General features: G+C 51.9%; 1 protein-coding gene across 5 annotated transcripts in view; it reads right to left on the bottom strand.

The window, feature by feature from the left end:
- TBCD (tubulin folding cofactor D) overlaps window positions 1-18,889 on the bottom strand; it is a 175,135-nt gene that overhangs the window by 112,047 nt on the left and 44,199 nt on the right. For all 5 annotated transcript variants that reach the window (XR_009499404.1, XM_059906846.1, XM_059906847.1 and 2 more), the window contains 6 exons: window positions 16,499-16,544; window positions 14,916-15,048; window positions 10,591-10,727; window positions 9,892-9,952; window positions 8,767-8,841; window positions 4,196-4,290 (listed from right to left, as the gene is read on the bottom strand). Coding sequence is in view for 4 of the 5 variants with exons in the window: in XM_059906846.1 (XP_059762829.1) it covers window positions 4,196-4,290; window positions 8,767-8,841; window positions 9,892-9,952; window positions 10,591-10,727; window positions 14,916-15,048; window positions 16,499-16,544 (547 nt within the window). In the remaining variant the exon portion in view is untranslated. The remainder of the gene's footprint in view (window positions 1-4,195; window positions 4,291-8,766; window positions 8,842-9,891; window positions 9,953-10,590; window positions 10,728-14,915; window positions 15,049-16,498; window positions 16,545-18,889) is intronic.

Genomic DNA, 18,889 nt, shown 5'->3' with positions numbered 1-18,889 from the left:
ACCAGGGAGGCGGTGCGACAGCCACAACTTGCGGCCCCTTCCAGAAAGACAGGAATGCCTCTGAGGCTGACTTTGGCTTGAGGACCACCCCCCCAGAAGCCCTCCCTTAGACCACACAGCCCACCAGGACACTGCCACCCCCTACCCCAGCCCCACAGCTCTCGGGATCAGACAGTGGCTCTGCCACCCTTACCAGCATTTCCCTAATAACTGCACAGTTCATCCTGTCTTGGTGTCTTCTCACAGTACCCAGACTAACACTAGAATGCTATTCAGATGCTAGTTTTTGGATGATGTCGCAGAATACAGCCAAGTAGGGAGCGCCACGAATTGGTCCCTCCACCAAACCAACCAGTAAGCTGGCAAAAACAGAGAGAATCAAGTTTTTCAGCACTCCGGAATCTAATCAAAAACCTGCCGCAACCCCGGGAGTGCTTAGTGAAGAAGGAGGCTACTAAATTTCAGCATTTAAGAAACCTCTGGGGACTTCCCTGGTGGCACAGTGGTTAAGAATCCTCCTGCCAATGCAGGTGACACAGGTTTGATCCCTGGTCCGGGAAGATCCCACATGCCGCAGAGCAACTAAGCCCACGAGCCACAACTACTGAGCCCACGTGCCACAACGACTGAAGCCCGCATGCCCCAACTACTGAGCCCACATACCACATCTATGGAAGCCTGCGCACTCTAGGGCCCTCATGCTGCAACTACTGAGCCTGTGTGCCGCAACTACCAAAGCCCACGCACCTAGAGCCCATGCTCCACAATGAAAGAAGCCACCACAATGAGAAGCCTGCACACCACAATAAACAGTAGCCCCCGCCCGCCGCAACTAGAGAAAGCCCACGCACAGCAACAAAGACCCAATGCAGCCAAAGGAAAAAAAGAAAAAGAAACCTCTGTTAGGTCACTGGCTAAATGCTAAGATAACAGAACAGAGACTTCAGTGACCAAACATAACAGGGAATACAGTCGTTGCAAAAAAAAAAAGTCTGGAAAAAGTCACTAAATAAACAGGTGACTAACAGTCTTCAACAGCAACAGCAGCAAACTGCTGGCAAGGGAGGAGAACCTGGTTTCCTGGAGTTATCACATAATAATATGTCAGAATGTCCAGTTTTCAACCAAAAAATAACAAGGCACACAAAGAAACAGAAAACTATGGTCCATTCACAGGAAGAAAAAGAAATTGACAGAAACCACCCCTGAGGAAGGCTAGACAGTGTCTTACAAGACAAATACCCTAAATCAATTATCTCAAATAAGCTCCAAGAGCTAAAGGAAACAAGAGAACAATGTCTGAACAAACAGAGAATGTCAATAAAGAGACAGACTATAATAGAGACCACAAAGAAATTCCAGAACTGAAAATAGAGTAACTGAAATGAAAAATTCAGCTGAGGAAGGAGAACAACAGCAGATCTGAGCAGGCAGAAGGAAGGACCAGAGAACCTGAAGACAGGGCAATCCAAACTATCCAGTCTGAGGAGCAGGAGAAAAGAGAGTAAAGAAAAATGAACGGTAAGTGTTAGACCCATCACCTCTGGCGCCTACTCCAGGACAAGACCACTGTCGCCTGCACGACCCCTCCCAGGCAGGAGACAGCACAGCTCCACAACCCACCGGCCACGCAAAAGGTCTGCAGAGAGGCTCAACCCATGTGGAGGGCACCACAGGCAAGAGGCGGCCAGCCACTCAAGTGAAGATCATGGGCCAACTCATCATATGTGACATCTCAGTTTTTTGGCCACAGCTTGACACTTTTCATCTACAACAACACTCTCATTCTGGCTGCTTGTGGTCGGTGGACACTGCTGACATCATGAGATACAACAGACACACACATGCCAGCGGGTCTCAGGCATGAAAAGCAGAGAGAGGGCTTTGGTCTCCTTCAAGTTAAACTGGAGTCGGCACCACACAGGCGGAGACTTCATCTTGACCCACCACACCCTCACATACCCACACCCCCACACACATCTATTTTCACAAATAAATGTGTAAGTCACTTAGGATGGAACAAGAGTAAATAAAAGCACAGTAGTACATCTCCGTGGCCTTGGGGTAGGCAATGACTTAGATATGACACCAGGGGCACAAGCAACAAAAGAGAAGACTGATAACCAGACTTAAAACTTACAACTTCGGTGCATCAAACAATACCACTGAGAAAGTGACAAGACAACCACAGAGGAGAGAAAATATCCACAAATCATACATCTGATAACAGACGTATCTGTAAAGAACTCATAACAATAAAAAGACAAATAACCCAATTTTTTAAATTAGCAAAGGACATGAATAGACATCTCACCAATGAACATATCCAAATGGCCAAGAAGCACATGAAAAGATGCTCAACACCATTAGTCGGTAGGGAGATGCAAATCAAAACCACAGTAAGATACCACTTTACACCCACTAGGATGGTTATTTTCAAAAAAAAAAAAAAACAGAAAAACAAGTGTTGGAGAGGATGGGCGGAAATTGGAACCCTCATACGCAGCTGGAGGAATGTAAAGTGGTACAACCATTTTGGAAAAGGGTTTGCAGTTCCTCAAAAAGTTCAAGACAGATTTAGCATGTGATCCAGCAATTCCACTCGTAGGTCTATACCCAAGAGAACTCAAATCACATGTCCACACAAAAACTTGTATACAAATGTCCAGGGCAGCATTATTCATAATCACCAAAGGTGAAAACCCAAATGTCCATCAACGATGACGGGATAAAACAAATGTGTGTCCATACAATGGAATATTACTCAGCCATAAAAAGGAATGAAGTACTACTGCTACGTGGTGCAGTAGGGATGAATGTTAAAAACATTACACTAAGTGAAAGAGGTCAGACACGAAAGACCACTACCGGAGATTCCATTTATATAAAGTGCCCAGAAAAGGCAAAGTTACAGAGACAGAAAAAGATCAGTGGTTGTCTGGGGCTGGTGGTGTTGAGGGAAAATGGGGAATGACTTTTCCTGAGTATAGGGTTTCTTTGAGGGAAAATGAGATTAGATTAAGATGGTGGTTGCACAACTCTGTAAATATACTATAAACCACTGAACTGAACACTTTAAATGGGTGAACTTTATGGTATATAAATCATATCTCAGGGACTTCCCTGGCGGCGCAGTGGGTAAGACCCCGCGCTCCCAATGCAGGGGGCCCGGGTTCAATCCCTGGTCAGGGAACTAGATCCCACATGCATGCTGCAGCTAAGAGTTCGCATGCCACAACTGGGGAGCCCACATGCCACAACTAACGAGCCCTAGAGCCACAACTAAGGAGCCCACGGGCCACAACTAAGACCTAGCACAACCAAATAAACATTTTTTAAAAAATCGTATCTCAGTAAAGCTGCTACAAGAATAAGCAGAAAGAGCCCATAGAAACCAAGGGTCCTCTGCCCTGCTTGTGCTTCACAACGCCAAGCACACAGCCAGCACCTGAAACACCCCCACAGCTCAGCTGCTGAGCTGCACCCTTCTTTGCACAGATGTCCTTGTTCCGGACAGAAGTCGCCCTCGGGGTACACGGTGTCTGTGGTGACACACTCCCGCACAGGGCCCTCTCCATCCTTCACAGGCATCCCTCCCTTCTGTCCACAGAGGCACAGCGGGCCGCTCCCAGGGACAGTCCCCATCCACCACAGACAAGCGCCCCCATGCGGCCGGGCCCGAGAGCTGGCACGCGCAGGCCTGGAGTTCGGTGGCCCATCTGCACCAGCCGCACTGTGCCCCTGCTCAGGCCCACTGCCGAGCTTCCTCCCCAGCCCCTCACTCGCATGAGCCTTGTTCCCAAGAACCATGATGTCACTCCAGGGGCTAAACGCGGCGGCAGTGCACACATTCTTAACAGGCGATAGCACCCTCATGAGGGTGAAACTGGTTCTGGGGGACAAGACAATCTCAGACATCGCAACAGCTCGCGGCCCTCCAAATCCAGACCTACAGTGTACATGTGCTATTAAAATTTCACAGCGGGGAAGAGGCATCGGGAATCAGAAAGGCCAACATAAGAAAGAAGGCTGAGAGCACAGGTCTGGAGGGCTCTCTCCTGCAACACTCATGATGGTCAGGGAGGGCAGAGGCGTGGTGTGTGCTGACAGCTGGCCACACCGGGGAGGGGGCCGGATGAAGCACCTCGACGTGCACAAATGGTCTTGACCACACAAAACTGAGCTTCATACTCACCGTCCGGGAGTCGGGAAGGGAGCAACAGGCCTCGTCTGCTCAGTTCCGCCAGCGCCAGACACCCGCCATGCCAGGCATTGTCTGTCTCCTGGAAACTGAAAGCACAAAGAGCCTGAGACCCAGCACGATGCCCCCCAGAGCCCAGAGTGAAAGTCCACCCCCTGGGCCAAAAGCCTCACTAAAACCCTGAGTGAGTTTATAAAATATCGGTCGGTAACGACATAAAGTACTCCAAATCAACTGAAGATAACGGCCATGTTCAGATCTCTGGAGAATGAGTAAAAATCCTGGGTCAGCCTCACACGCCCCAGGGAGAGCAGCCCACACACGTGCCCACTGCACCTTCGGGCCAGATCAGCTAGCTCTCTCAGCCGTTTAAGCAGTTGCGCCGCTCAAGAAATGCTGGGCTCCCAACACAGTGACTGCACCAAATGAAGGTTAGGAAAATGTTAGCAGGAAGGGCAAGGAGACCCCCTTTTCATGGATCCCCTGCTGGCTTCAATGATGAATATTGAGATTAGTAAGTTAGAATAAAACGGCATATACAGAACTTTTTTTGTACTGTTTGAAAAAGACTTTCAATAAACAATTGAAAAGCCAGTCAACTCATAAGCAAAATTTCGTATTTAATAAAACTTTCCTGAAGTGGTTTGGAAGCTCTCATGTTTAAAGGTGCAGCTCTGGCATTATAACTAGCGAGAATAACTCTTTCTTACATCAATAACTGTTTCTTACATCAATAACTGTTCTGAGAGTTTCCACGCTTGGCTGCCAAAATAAACATGGAAATATACTTCACCCAAAACACCAGAGAAATTATAGGACTCTCTCCAATTCTGAATAAATTAATTTGATGGCAAAGAAATGTTTAGGAAAACCAAATAAATTGCATCACTGGCTGGCAACAAACACAAGAATACTCAGATAGGATAGAAACTAGGCTTATCTTTTCACTCAAAATACACTTAGCAGTGTCTCCCACGTGCCAGGCCCTGCTCTGGGCTCTGCGGAGACACGCTGACCAAGACAGACACAAAAGCTGCCCTGGACCTCGCCAGCAACCAGTGACTCAATTCCAATTATAACTTTCTTAAGTTCCAGATGTTTATTAAATGTCTGTCCCAAAGACTATATGACCGTTTCCACAATTTAATATTGTACTTTGTGTACTTCAGGATTTTAGTTGGAGAGAAGTGCTTTATGCTTTCCATAAAAGATTTAATAACATTTGGAAGAACCTGATAAAAGGTCAGCAGTATGATGACTCAATTATCACTAAAACAATCGCCAGTCACGCCTTTGTTTCTCAACTAAACGTTGTGTGTGCTGTCGCTTGTCAATAGCTGTGGACAGTGCAGGACCTTGTGTCAGGCTGTAAAATGCCTGTGGCCCAAGGGAGACCGAGGAGGACCATGGCGTCCTGCCCGCACTGCTGCCTCTGCTCTGCCCGCTCCAGGAGGACGTGGACCCTCTCCAAGGCCCAACCTGCACAGCGGGGATGGACGCAGAGTACCGAGTACCGCCAGAGCGCCCAGTGCCTGAGGGCGAGCTCCTGCCCCAGAGCCAAGCCCCAGACAACCATGGGAAGGCCCAGGGTCTCAGAGGAGTGGAGACAACAGCAAACAGAAGGGCCGAGACAGCAGGTTCGGGAGAGAGAGAAGCCAAGACGGGCTCGGGGCCACTGGCCTCACATCGGCAAGGGCACCCAATGAGGACCACCTGGAAGAGCAGAGTGGGGCAGCGTGGAGGGTGTGGGATGAGCGGAGAAGAAGTTCTTATCCTTCCAGCCACCTCATACCCACTGTCCCTAGAAGGACACGGAAAAAGGGGGACAGTGCGTGCAGGGTGCAGAGCAGAGGGGGACACCCCATCACCTTCATCTCCTTCTGAACTTTTAACTGCAAAACAGCACTAGAACTCAAGGAAAAGCCTGGGAAGGAGCCGTGAAGAGCACTTCCTGCTGAGACAGGGCTGCTCCTGCGGCCACAGCAGCACCACCATGGCACACCCAGGACCCAGGCCGCAGGGCTGAGGCCCGTCTGCTGACTAGGGACCCCCGCAGGCTTAGTGCAGATGGCAGACACAGAGGACCCGGCAAGGCCTCCCGGGGCAGGCTGCTTGCACCCACCCTGGACTGGTGGTGGGTCTGGGCACCATCTCTGGGATCCTGTCCTGAGGTCATCAAGGGGCTAACGCGTGGTTTTCTAAGTGGTGGGAGGGGTGGGGGAGTGCAGGTACTGAAGGGCACCTGCACATTCTGGGGCGGGACCTGGGAGGGGAGCAGAGGGCCAGAGGAGGTCCTGTGGGGCTCAGTGGGAGGCCCCAGCCACATAATCTGGCCCAGAAACAGGGCAGGGAGCGAGGTAACAGTCCCAGGAGTCGGGTGTTCTTACATGTGAGGGAATTAATGTCCTATTTCTGACCCACTGCAGAAATGGCTGGCGGCTCACCACATACCCCAGGAGGACACAAAAGGAGGGAGGAGACCAGAGCGGCCTCTGTGCTGGGTCGCCAGCCGGCCCGGCCGCCCTGCCAAACTCACACCCCAGCCCAGTTGGTCCCTGCTTCTCCCCATCTGCGCTGACTCCTTTCTACGGCCTGTTCTGCAATCAGGAGTTTCACGCCCATTGTGTGCGGTCCTGTCCAGGGAAAGACTGCCTCCCCGAGGGCCCACTCAGGCCCCTTCCCTCAATGTTGCGTTGGTCTTCTGGCCTTGGGAATCTGGAGCAGTGAGACCATTTCTACTCTCCACAACCCAGACACAAAGATCAGAGGAATTCATTAAAACGACAAAATAAAGGCAAAGCAGCGTCTGGAGATTAACTAGGACGAGTGAAACTGGACTAAGGTTGCAGGCCGAGAGAAAGGAACATACATCTGACCAGAGAAGCATGTTTTGGGAGAAAAGATGTTAGCGTTCACGGGAGACACGTTGGGGTGAAGGGCTCACAGCCCTTGAGGCAGAGGCACAGCGGCTAGAGAAGTGACGGGGTTTGAGAGCTGGACGGAGAGGACCGAGGAGCGCGTGGGAGGGGAGACTGCAGAAAGAGCAGAAGAAGGAAGGCTGGACAAAGACGGCTTCAAACAGCTAGAGTGCTGTGCGGAAACACTCCAAGGAAGGAAAGAGGAAAGCGAAGCGCCTGAGGCAGACAGCCTCCCCAGGGGAACAGGTTGGGAGGAAAGGCTGGAGGCCCTGGCTCCTCCATCCTCCCAAACCCCCCACGCCCCTGGTTGCCCTGAACCCACACCTCTTCGCCCGGGACCAGTGGGGTGCCCGCGTCATCTCATGCCCATCAGCAAGCCCCCAAAAAAGAACTCCAGGAAGACACCCTACAACAAGCCAGCAGAGTCATCATGCAGACCCACGGTTCTACAGGGTCCCGCGAAGGAGCACATGTCTTCTGCCACAGGAAGACATAGTGGCCACACACGCAACATTACTCTGAAACAGTAGTGTGAGACTGTCTCCTGCAGTCCTTAAACCTCACCAAGCAGGCTCAGGGCCCAGGGCAGGAGGAGCCGCGCCCCTGGGACCCCGTGGGCCGGCTTGGTGACCGAGGCCTGAGTGCCCATGAACTCCAACAGCACAGCTCTCACATGCATGGGGGCCCCGAGAAGAGAAGCAACTGGCTGACAAGGGTGGGACCACAACTGGGGGCCGAACACAACACCCATTCTCAAATCACCTGCTTCTGAAACCAAGGGGCAAGCAGGGCAAGAGTCCTGGGGAGCAGCTGCACTAACGGGGCCTCCCCCAGCCCACCTGCACTGCTCGGGGCTCTGCCCTTTGCCCCTGGCCTGCAGGCCCCAGGCTCAAACTCCCACACCTGCCACCTGCACCTCCTGGCCCACACCTGCACCTCAGGCAGGCCGAGGGTCCCCAGGATCCCCTGAGAGGTGAGGACAGATGCAGCACAACCATTGGCACATGTGGATATTAGATTTAAATCTGATGAAATTAAATAAAATTTGGAATTCAGACCTCAGTCACACTAGCCTCTTTTAAGATCTCAACAGCCCCAGATCCAGAACAGGCCGTCATCACAGAAAACTCTCTCGCACAGGGCAGCCCTGGTTTCATTCCAATGAAAACAAGTTTCCTTGAAGGATACGTTTCTGTGTGTGGACACGCGTAAAACTGACTTCTTTCTCCTTAAGGTTTTTAAATGTAATGGAGTCTAAGCTGACAAAAGAAATATAGCAGGGTGGGATGAATTGGGAGATTAGGATTAACATATATACTAATATGTATAAAACAGACAACTAATGTATAGCACAGGGAGCTCCACTTCACTGTACAGTAGAAACTAACACAACATTGTGAAACAACTATATCCCAATTTAAAAAAAAAAAAGACGTATTAGGGGAACACACACACACACACACACACACACACAAGAAATATATCAGAAATAACTAGAGTCCTCAAATGTAACTTCAAAAGGAAAAGAAATGACTTCAGAGAATCTGATAACTAGCTCAACTGAAAGAAAACGTAGGAGGAAGTAAGGAAAGAAAAGCCACTGCTCTTACCCAGAAACACATCTACCCCTCTAATCTCCCCACATACCTGAAACAGTCCAGCACAGACCCGGCCACATCATCTGCCAGCTCTTTGGGAAGTCTTCCAGCCAACCTACCGATTCTGAAAAGGAGAAGCAACGTCAGCAGCTGTCAGCATCACCAGCCCGTCGAGGGCACACGCTACGCTAGGAACGTCCCGAGTGATTGTCCTTCTCTCCAGAGGATGGCAAAGAGGCTGATTCTGCTCCATAAAGGCCACCTGCCCCATCAGGGAGCCCATCACACTGACATACAGAGGCAGGACAGGCATCTGGGGGACCAAGGCAAAGGGAGCCCACAGGGCAGGTGCACTTCTCAGACAGTCAACGGCTCCCAGCTCAGGCCACCAAGGTCCATCCCATGCTGCATGCCAACCGGGCCGGCTCCCATCAGGTCACTGCCCAGGCTGGGTCCCGGCCAGCGGCGCCCCAGAAAGGCCCACCCTCCCAGCCCATCGTACTCCAAGCAGACAAGACTTTGGGCTCCGAGGCTGGCCAAAGCCCCCGTGTGAGTCTCCTCACCCCGGCATTCGCTATGTGAGTGGATTGGCACAGACACCCGGAACCTCTGTGGGGAGGGCCCACGGGCACCTTCACCCATTTTCCTTTTCTCCACAACATCTCCTTTGTACTCTGCCCCCTAACCCGCCCTGGCCCCACCGGGTGCGCCCGGGCGCCTGTGTTGGCTGTTCCCTCAGGCGTAGCAGAGGGGGATGCCAGCCCCTCCTGGGGGCTCTGGAATCCAGTGAGGCCGTGCAGCATCCGCTGCCTACATGGGGGGCCGCCCCTGGCTGCGGAGGCAGGAGGTGGGGGTCGTGGCAGCGAGGACGTGAGGAGCAAGGAAAGGAACACCTGAAGGTAAAAAAGGCAAATGTGCTCATTCCAGCCAGAAGGGCAAGAAAATGAAGAAGCCACTGACCAACCTCAGTGATTTTCTTGAAAATCAGAACAAAAAGCAGTAAATGTAAATTAGGAAAAAATCATTCTACCTTTTAAAACTCTCGGAGCTGTTTGCAGCCCTCCAATTCCACAGGAAGTACGGAATGATTAAGAAGACTCAGGAGACCTGCAGGCATCTGGGGCCTAAGCTGTGAGCCCCCAGCCCAGCCCCCCAACCAAGTGCAGTCACCTACCCTTTGGCCGCAGACCACCGCACGATCGTGTCCTTGTCCTTCAGCCCAATCAGCAGCTGCTCTGGAAGAGCACAGGAAGGCCGGTCTGTGAGCCCCACGGAACCACCCAGAGTTCTAGATGAGCTCTCAGTTCCCAGCTTTAAGGTAATCCACCCTGCACATCACTCAAAACAGTGCCATAAAGGCAATTAAATGAAGAATCTCAATTCTAATCACAATAAAAGAACATTTCCTTCTGTGTGTCTTTAAATCATCACTGAAGGGCAATTTCTGTCCTAGCTCCTAACAGTCACTGGGCAGAGAGCACCAGCGAGGAAGGCCAGAGGCCGATGAGGGAGGCTTCCCAGAGAAAACAGCCTCTGCCAGAGGCTGCAGAGAGCAGCCCTCCTAGGGACAGGGTCTTAGAAATGGTCAGCCGCTAGGAAAGGCCGCACAGAGGGCTCCCAAGCAGTACAGGCCTTGCAAGCCGGTCAGTGGAAGCCCTGGTGGAGGACACATGGCAGCACAGGAAGCCTGATGGCGGAGGCAGGACGGAGCCTGCGGAGCTGCACGGCGCACTGCGACCAGGGCAGTCTAGGGCCGCAACGGGGGCCGGGGGAGACAGCAGATGCACACAGCCCCAGCCTCACCTCCCACCCTGCAAAGACCAGAGGTGGGGCCAGGTCCCCTGCAGGCCGAGATGAGGTGGCCCCCACTCACCTATCACGCTCTCCACCTCCTCGGGGACGTCGTCCTCTCCGTCGCTGTCAGGGGTCTCGGCCTGTATCCCTGGATCTCTAGGACTCTGGACGCCAAGTTGCAGGCTCGCAATCAAGGAGCGGCAGCCACGCTGGTACCTGCAAGGAGCAAACAAACACACCTCAGACCTGCTGCGACAACTTGGAGCTAGAAGATCCTGATGACTGAATTCAACAATTTATTTTCACTGTGAAAATTCCATGTGCTTTACAGGTACAGGATGGACAGGAAGGAAACTGAGCAGTAACTGTAACCAGCATGGATTGTCAAGGAAGACAACAACCTCATCTTAGCCACAGAACATAGATTCACCTTCTGGATGACTCAGAAACCCTCACGTGTCGGAAAGCTTTCTTAGCAGAAAGGCAGGTGGCAAAGCGTGACAACAAGAATGCACCCAACAGGGCTTCCCTGGTAGCACAGTGGTTAAGAATCCGCCTGCCAATGCAGGGGACACGGGTTCGAGCCCTGGTCCGGGAAGATCCCACATGCCGTGGAGCAACTAAGCCCATGAGCCACAACTACTGAGCCTGTGCTCTAGAGCCTGTAAGCCACAACTACTGGAGCCTGCGCTCTAGAGCCCGTGAGCCACAACCACTAAAGCCTGTGTGCTTAGGGCCCGTGCTCCACAACAAGAGAAGCCACTGCAATGAGAAGCCCGCGCACCTCAACAAAGAGCAGCCCCCGCTCGCCGCAACTAGAGAAAGCCCGCGCGCAGCAACGAAGACCCAACGCAGCCAAAAATAAATAAATAAAAATAAATAAATTTTTTTTTTAAAAATTATTTTTTAAAAAAAAGAATGCACCCAACAGAAATGGCAGGGAGGGCGCGTTTGAACCCAATGGCCTTGGCCTTATTTCCACAGGCTCTGCCTCCAGGTCCCACCTGAGCAGAGCCCCACCCCCTGCCTCCGGGCCAGACACCGCCTTCCACACCAGGGGCCACAGCTGGTCCATGCCAGCTCCCACAGATCCTGCCTCCTGAAAGGCTCTCACCACTTCCTGCCGCCCACACCCCCCGCCCCACCTGCTGAGGCCACCAGCATCATCTCCCACAGCACCACGAAGGGGCCAGCAGCACAGGCCAGCTCAGCTGTCTGACTGCACAGCCCCTGAACCTCTGCTTGCCTCAGTTTCCCATCTGTAAAATGAGGCCCCACCCAGAGGGCTGCAACGAGGCCAGGTGGGAGGATGTGCACAAAGCACTCAGACCAAGCCCTGTGCAGAGAAAGGCCCAGGAACGCCTCCCCTCCTAGAAGCGGGACAGGCACGCTTGGGCCTGACTCTGGGGCAGCCCCATCTCAGGACAGGGCCTGGGGCATAAAAGGTGACAGGTCGAGTTACAGCATGATTATTGGGGGCCGCAGCCTAAGGCCAAGTCCAGTTCCAGATAACTGGGGCTTCGGAGACAGAGCCAACTCAGACACTGTTTAGCTGTGGCCTTGAGGCCTCAGATTCCGTGAAACAAGGACGGTGTGGGCAGTTCCCAAGATGGAGGTTCAATCAACTGCCAATGGCCAGTGACTTAATCAACCCTGACTATGCAATGAGGCCTCCAATAAAACCCAACAGGAAGACTTCCCTGGAGGTCCAGTGGTTAAGACTCCGAGCTTCCACTGCAGGGGGCGCAGGTTTGATCCTTGGTCTGGGAACTAAGATCCCGCATGCCACATGGCCAGGCCAAAAAAAAAAAAAAGGAGTGGGTTAGGAGAGCTTCCAGGTTGGTGAACACAGGGAGGAGCAGGAAGGGTGGTGAACTCAGAGGGCATGGAAGCCTTGTGCCCTCTCCCCAGGCCTTGCCCTCTGCATGTCTTCCACCTAGCCGTTCCTGAGTTATAGTCTTTTATAATAAACCAGTAATCTCAAATAAAATATTTCTCTGAGTTCTATGAGCCACTCTAGCAAATTATCAAACCCTCCAACCTGTAGCCAGACTGTCAGAAACACAGGTGACAACCTCAACTTGCAATTGGGGTTGACAGAGGCAGGAGAGGTGTTGAGGCAGGGGGAGACAGTCTAGTGGTCTGAGCCCTTAACCTGTAGGATCTGGTGCTGTCTCCACAAAGACAGAGTCAAAACTGAGTTACACAGTAGGACACCCAGCTGGTGTCCGATAACTGCCTGGTCTGGAAAAAAACACACATCAGAGTTGTTGTCAGAATCAGAGCAGCAAGGGGTAACTGAACCAGGGAGAACGTCACCAGGCACCACAGGATTGTTGTCAAGATCATAAAGCTCCCAGAAAGCAGCAGGCACTTGGCAACGACTGTCGACCCGGTTACTGTTCTCCTCCAATGAAGACACACAAGGACTTTACCACACAGGAAAAGTTCTCGATATTGTCCAGCAACCAGGGACCAGACAGGCTGCCACTGGACTTTCCCTCCTGACTTAACCACAAATCTAGACAAAGTGTATATACCAACCGCTGGCAGGCACAAGATGACAACCAAGGCAGGGCTACAATCCCTCAGAGCAGGGAAGCCCCAGCTGCACCCAACTTCCCCTCTGCTTCCTCCCAAAGGCACTTTCTAAACCACAGCACAGGAAAGTACAGCCCGAGCATAGCTGCCGTCCTGCTGGGCAGAAAAAACAAGTCATGACTAGTGAGATGGCTACTAAGTGGGGATAGACGCTGAAGGAAGGGGAGCTGAGACGGCATCCCAAATTCTCCCTGGATCCTCAGGCAGCTGTGAGGCGTGTGAGACCCAGACGCGCCATCAGAGAGCAGCTGGGAGGCCAAGAGACAAACAGAGTCCAGAGGGCAAGTAACGCTGGGCAGTCACTGAAGTGTGGGTCCAGCAGGAAGGACTGAAAGGCCACGTGTGACACGTGAGCAGCTGCTGCAGGAGCAAGGGCCACACCCCGGTAGGGGGAACTGAGAAGGCCTGCGTCCCAGACAGCAGGAGGGGCAGTGCGGCCAGTTACCTGCCTGTCCCTAAGGGGAAGGTAATCAAAAAGGGAATGAATCTAAAAGATAAAAAGAAAATGTATCAGAGGGGATAAAATGAAAAAAAGACGGAAGAGAGAGAAAACAAAGAGCAAGATGGGAGACTTGAAGCCCCCACGTTAATGGTCACATTCAGTGTACAGAGAGATACAGACTGAACAAAGTAACTGGGCTGCTAAACTACTCTACTTCCCACGTAAACGCTTGGAGTACCTGTGATAGTTCATTTTAATGTGTCCAGTTGACCGGGTCACAGTGCCGAGATATTTGCTCAAACATTATTCTGGTTGTGTCTGTGACAGTGATTTTGGGTGAGATTAACATTTAAGCTGTGGGCTTAGTAAAGCAGGTTGCTCTCCCCAGTGTGGTGGGCCTTGCCCAATCCATTGAAGGCCTGAGGGTCACAGACAGGCTCACTCTCCCCCAGTGAGAGGGGTACTTCCTGCCTTCAGACTCAAGCTGAAACATCAGCTCCTCCCGGCCTCCAAGCCTGCCAGATTTGGGGACTTGCCAGCTCCACAAGCATAAGCCAATTCCTTATGATAAGTCTCTTTATACACACACACACACACACACACACACACACACACACACACCAATTGGTTCTGTTTCTCAGGGGAACTCTAATACAGCACAGAATGTTAATTTTCCACAGCATCTGCAAAGTAACCACTAACATTGAGTCTCATAAACAACTTACAGAACAAGCTGTATACAGAACACCCAAAAGGTATTTCAGTAAAACATCACTAAAACATAACACACTTCTCTGGAATTTCCTATAACTGGAGACAAACTTAATCAAATAATTCCTCCCAAACCACACATATGAATACCTGAAATAAAACTGAAGACTGCTAAAATGCAGTACCACCCCCAGCACAGTAAATAGTCTGTTTCCGTGCGAGCCACTACTTCAAATGAACCCTTAAGACATCGTTTCCATCCACAGGCAGAGACAGCTCTCCTTTCTGAGTAAACCTCGAGGAAGGAGCCCAAGACCCAGACTGAGTTGACCAGAATGGAGCTTTCCCTACGGTGCGACCTGCCGGTGAGACTGCCCTACACTTGAATGACAGGCACTCTCAGTGAGTGCGAAACAAGCCTTCCTTGTCGTCAGTTCCACTTCAAGATTCTACGTGGAAGATGTGGGGTCAGAAAATAACCAAAAGAAAAGCTGTTCCTTTCAAAATCAGAAACACTCCTGAGACTGGGAAAAAAATGAAAGCAGGAGGACACGTCAATCAGCCCGCTGTGTCCAGCCACCTGAAACACCTGGCCCCGCGCCAGCCTCCCGACACACCCTGGCCGCACGGTCACCATTCAGTCCACCCACCTCCACTTGGCCACCTGGGGCTTCAGGAAGGTCAGGCCCAGCCGCTGCACGAGCTTCACCCCAAGCTTCCGGAGCAGGGTCTGGTTGCTGTCGGGGAGCCTGCAGTCGTCCAGGCACTGGAGAACGGTGGCAGCTGTGAACACAGAACATCCCGCTCAGTTTGGTGGGAAGGGTTTGTGTCATCTCCCAAACCCACCAACCCCACCTGACACGCACGACACCAAAACCAGACACTTCCACAGGCCCCCCGACCCCAGTCAGTGTGAAGGCCTACATCTACGCTGGACCCCTTGAGCTCTGCTTCATCAAGACCCCTTCACCCCATGTCATTTACTAAGTGCAGCTGGAGTCGGACCTGCCCAACCCTCTCACTGTGAACCACGGATCTGGAGATGGAATGTAGAGGAACCCAGGGAGGGAAGAGCGTCCTGGGCAGGGAGAGCGGGCACGTGCCTGGCGGGTGGAGCACACGCTGCAGGCCACGAGGATCATGCAGACAGGCTTGAGCATGAGGCTGCAAGAACGGGGGGGGGGGGGTCTCTACAAGCAGGGAAACCGTGTGATCGGGCCCCCCTGCTGTCAAGGCTATTTGGGGCAATGAGGAGGGCGTCGGGGGAAGCAGAGGCCAGGAGAGCACACAGGACCATGTTTCGTGTGAGACAAGGAGGGGGCGTTCAAGACAAGTTGAAATGGCATCTGGGTAACTTCCCAAAAGACCCAAACGGCGCACAGTGACCAGCGTGGGTATAACTGATAGTAAATCAAGATGGACCTGGGGTCTGTGTGTGCGAGTCCGTCGAGGACAACGTGTGACGATGCTGAATGGCGACTGCTCATGCTCTCAGGTGTGACAATGACATCAAGGTTATGTTTCCAAAAACAGGCAACAGATGCCAGTGGAATGATAGGGTGTCTAGGTGGTGGGTGAGGGGGAGCATGGATGAAACAGGAGTGCCCATGAATTAAAAACCTGAAGCTTGTGATAGAAATATGAGAGATCACTATACCAGTCAGTCTTCCTGTACGTGTATGAAATGTTCCATGATGAAAACTTCAAGAAATAGACTCTACTACCTAAATCTGATTCATAAATCTTCTAAAACATAGACTAAGAAATTTCTTTTGTTCCAGGGAGTAAGCCTTCCTGCAGCGAAAATCACTATATTGATTTTCATAAGTTGAGGTTCAATCTAAAATTAAGAGAATGAGGCAAAAAGGGCAAACGATGTAGCCATGGTGCTGGGAAGAATGCAGCTGGGCCCCCAGGAAGCGAGCCAGAAACCTCAGGGCTTCATCTACATCCCAAGGCCCGCAGGATCAGGACCAGGCAGTCAGGGCATCAGGAACCCAGAACTCCTCCCTAAGAGGCCTGAGGCCTAACAGTCAGATTATTCACACACACACACACACACACACACACAAAGAAGACCGAAAAAAAAAAAAAAAAAAGAACTATGATAGTATCCAAATACAGCAAGTCACAGATTTTTGTGCCTGTGAATAAACTGTTAAGGAGACACATTTGATCATAATTCAGGCAAACTCATGTCACAAACACACCCTCACTTACAAATAAACCTTACCGTAGGGTAAACAGTCTTCACGTTTTCCATGCTTAAATATTTGTGCCTTAAAAAAAAGAAAAAAAAAATTCTATTAGAATTTGCAAATACATTTACAAATTTAAAACATAAATTATCAAAACAATTCATTGCATCTTCCAGGATTTTTATTCTAGACACTCGCCAGGAAATAACAAGAGAACAGTTTCTGTACACGACAAAGAAAGGAATCGTAAGGAGAGTAAAGAATCGTACTGGGTTTCCATGACCAGCGTGTAACTGAAGGTACCAAAGGATAAGAGTTACAGGTCGAATTATCCCACACAAAGGTAAGGCACCCACATACTCATCTTCGTTCTGAGCCGACAAAGGAGAAAGGGCCCCTCCTGCTTCTCACACACGTGGGGCTGGCAGCCTGTCAAAACCTCAAAAACCTGGATTCCTCAACCTGAAATTTTACCCTCCACTTTCAACTCTGCAAGACTCGGGTATCCAAGCCCTTAAACAAAGAACCCTAAAGCCAAGCAACTCTAAGAAAACAGCTAAGGAACTTCTTCTCCTTCAAGAATACTATTTAACTGGCCAAGGTGAGATCGCTTCTGTCTTAGACCGTCTGAAGGTACGTGGGCCCGACTGCACTGGACCCCGTCCCCCGACACCAGGTCCTGCTGGTGAAGGAGCTTCTCAGTCGAGGTAAAGAGGGTGAACACCATCCCAGACACTTAGTCAATGGTGTTTCACATGGAGATCAACCACCCGGGGGCCCTGGACACTCTGAGGCAGGCTCACAGGAGAACAGTCCACAGGGCTCAGACCCACAGGCCCAGGACATCCCAACACTCAAAGCACCGTGGAACCTCCCAGCCAGTGGCCCATGGTTCCACCGCCTCTCCCAGCACACGTGACAAAGGCCTCACCTCGCCAGCCCTGCTCTGGCCCTCTGCTGCAAAAGCCCCTCGGCAGAAGTCATGCTTTCCTTCATGCTTTCTGCCCTTCTTCTCCCCCCAACAACTCAACCCCAAAACCATGAGCCAGCCATCAGATTAGGAAGTTCAGGGCATTTCATTCCCCCACACCTTCCCGTGACCCACACTACAAATGGAGAAGGACCCCCAGACATCCACGGGCCACATCTGAAATATCCCCATTTCATGACTGGTAAACCACTCCCAAAACACTTGAAATCTTTGTCTTTACAATCTGGGTTTATGATGAGGGGAAAAGTCACCTGCATCCCCTAGCTTCTTCCTGGTGAACTTTTTTTTTTTTTTTTAATTTTATTTTTGGCTGCACTGGGTCTTTGTTGCTGCGCACGGGCTTTCTCTGGTTGCGGCGAGTGGGGGCTACTCTTTATTGAGATGCGCGGGCTTCTCACGGCGGTGGCTTCTCGTTGCGGAGCACGGGCTCTAGGCATGCAGGCTCTGTTGTTGTGGCACGTGGGCTCAGTAGTTGTGGCTCATGGGCTCTAGAGCGCAGGCTCAGTAGTTGTGGCGCATGGGCTTAGCTGCTCCGCGGCATGTGGGATCTTCCCAGACCAGAGATCGAATCCATGTCCCCCGCATCGGCAGGCGGATTCTTAACCACTGCGCCACCAGGGAAGCCCCCTGGTGAACTTTTAAAGGAGTCAGGGAGGTGGCTCGGTGGATAGGAAGGAGGAAACCATCCTGCAGCCGGATGAGTCTGAGCAGGACGTGCGAACCCCAGGTGAGCCACCCACAGCCCTGGGCACAACGCCCGCCACTCTCCTCCTGCAGCAGAGGCCACGAGAGCAACCCCATCTACGCTGGCCATCAGCCTCCTGCCCCGACTGCCACAACAGGACCAGTGGACTGGCTCAGAAGGACAGACACCCAAGCTGGTGGCCATGGAGCTGGTCTGGGACCAGGAGTAAGGAAAGGGCGGGCCGCACCATGCAGGCCACTGCCGTCCCTCACCTGCCTCGCATCCCTCCAGCTCCGCCGCGGCCTCCCCCAGGAGCCAGGCCAGGCCTTCATACAGGACTCAGACAGTCAAGACCCCAGCAGTAAAGCTTACAGAACAGACCACTGTGGTTAGATATCTCTAACTTTAACAAAACTAAATGTCAGGGGGTTCACATAAACAACCTGGATGCAACGGTCTCAGCTCCAAACTGCCTCACATACAAACCAGGACAGAGAACCTGGCCGAGGATGGGGCTTCACCGAGGGTCCAGCTCCTCCTCCAAGCAGGAGGCCCAGCCTGCAGGGCTGAGGGGGCGTCTCAGGGCTGGCCCAGCCCAGGTCACAGCGCCAGCGTGCCCTGCAGACACATACCACCTCCCCTCTGTTCTTGGGGCACAAAGCCATCCACACGGCCAGTGCCACTGCACACAAAGACAACCCGTGCCACAAGGAAACAGCTGACAACACGACAAGCACACAAGTTATAAAA

Source organism: Balaenoptera ricei, chromosome 20, assembly GCF_028023285.1.
Source record: "Balaenoptera ricei isolate mBalRic1 chromosome 20, mBalRic1.hap2, whole genome shotgun sequence".
Taxonomy (NCBI): domain Eukaryota; kingdom Metazoa; phylum Chordata; class Mammalia; order Artiodactyla; family Balaenopteridae; genus Balaenoptera; species Balaenoptera ricei.
The sequence above is the reverse complement of the archived record's forward strand: the minus strand, read 5'-3'. Positions and strand labels throughout refer to the sequence as shown.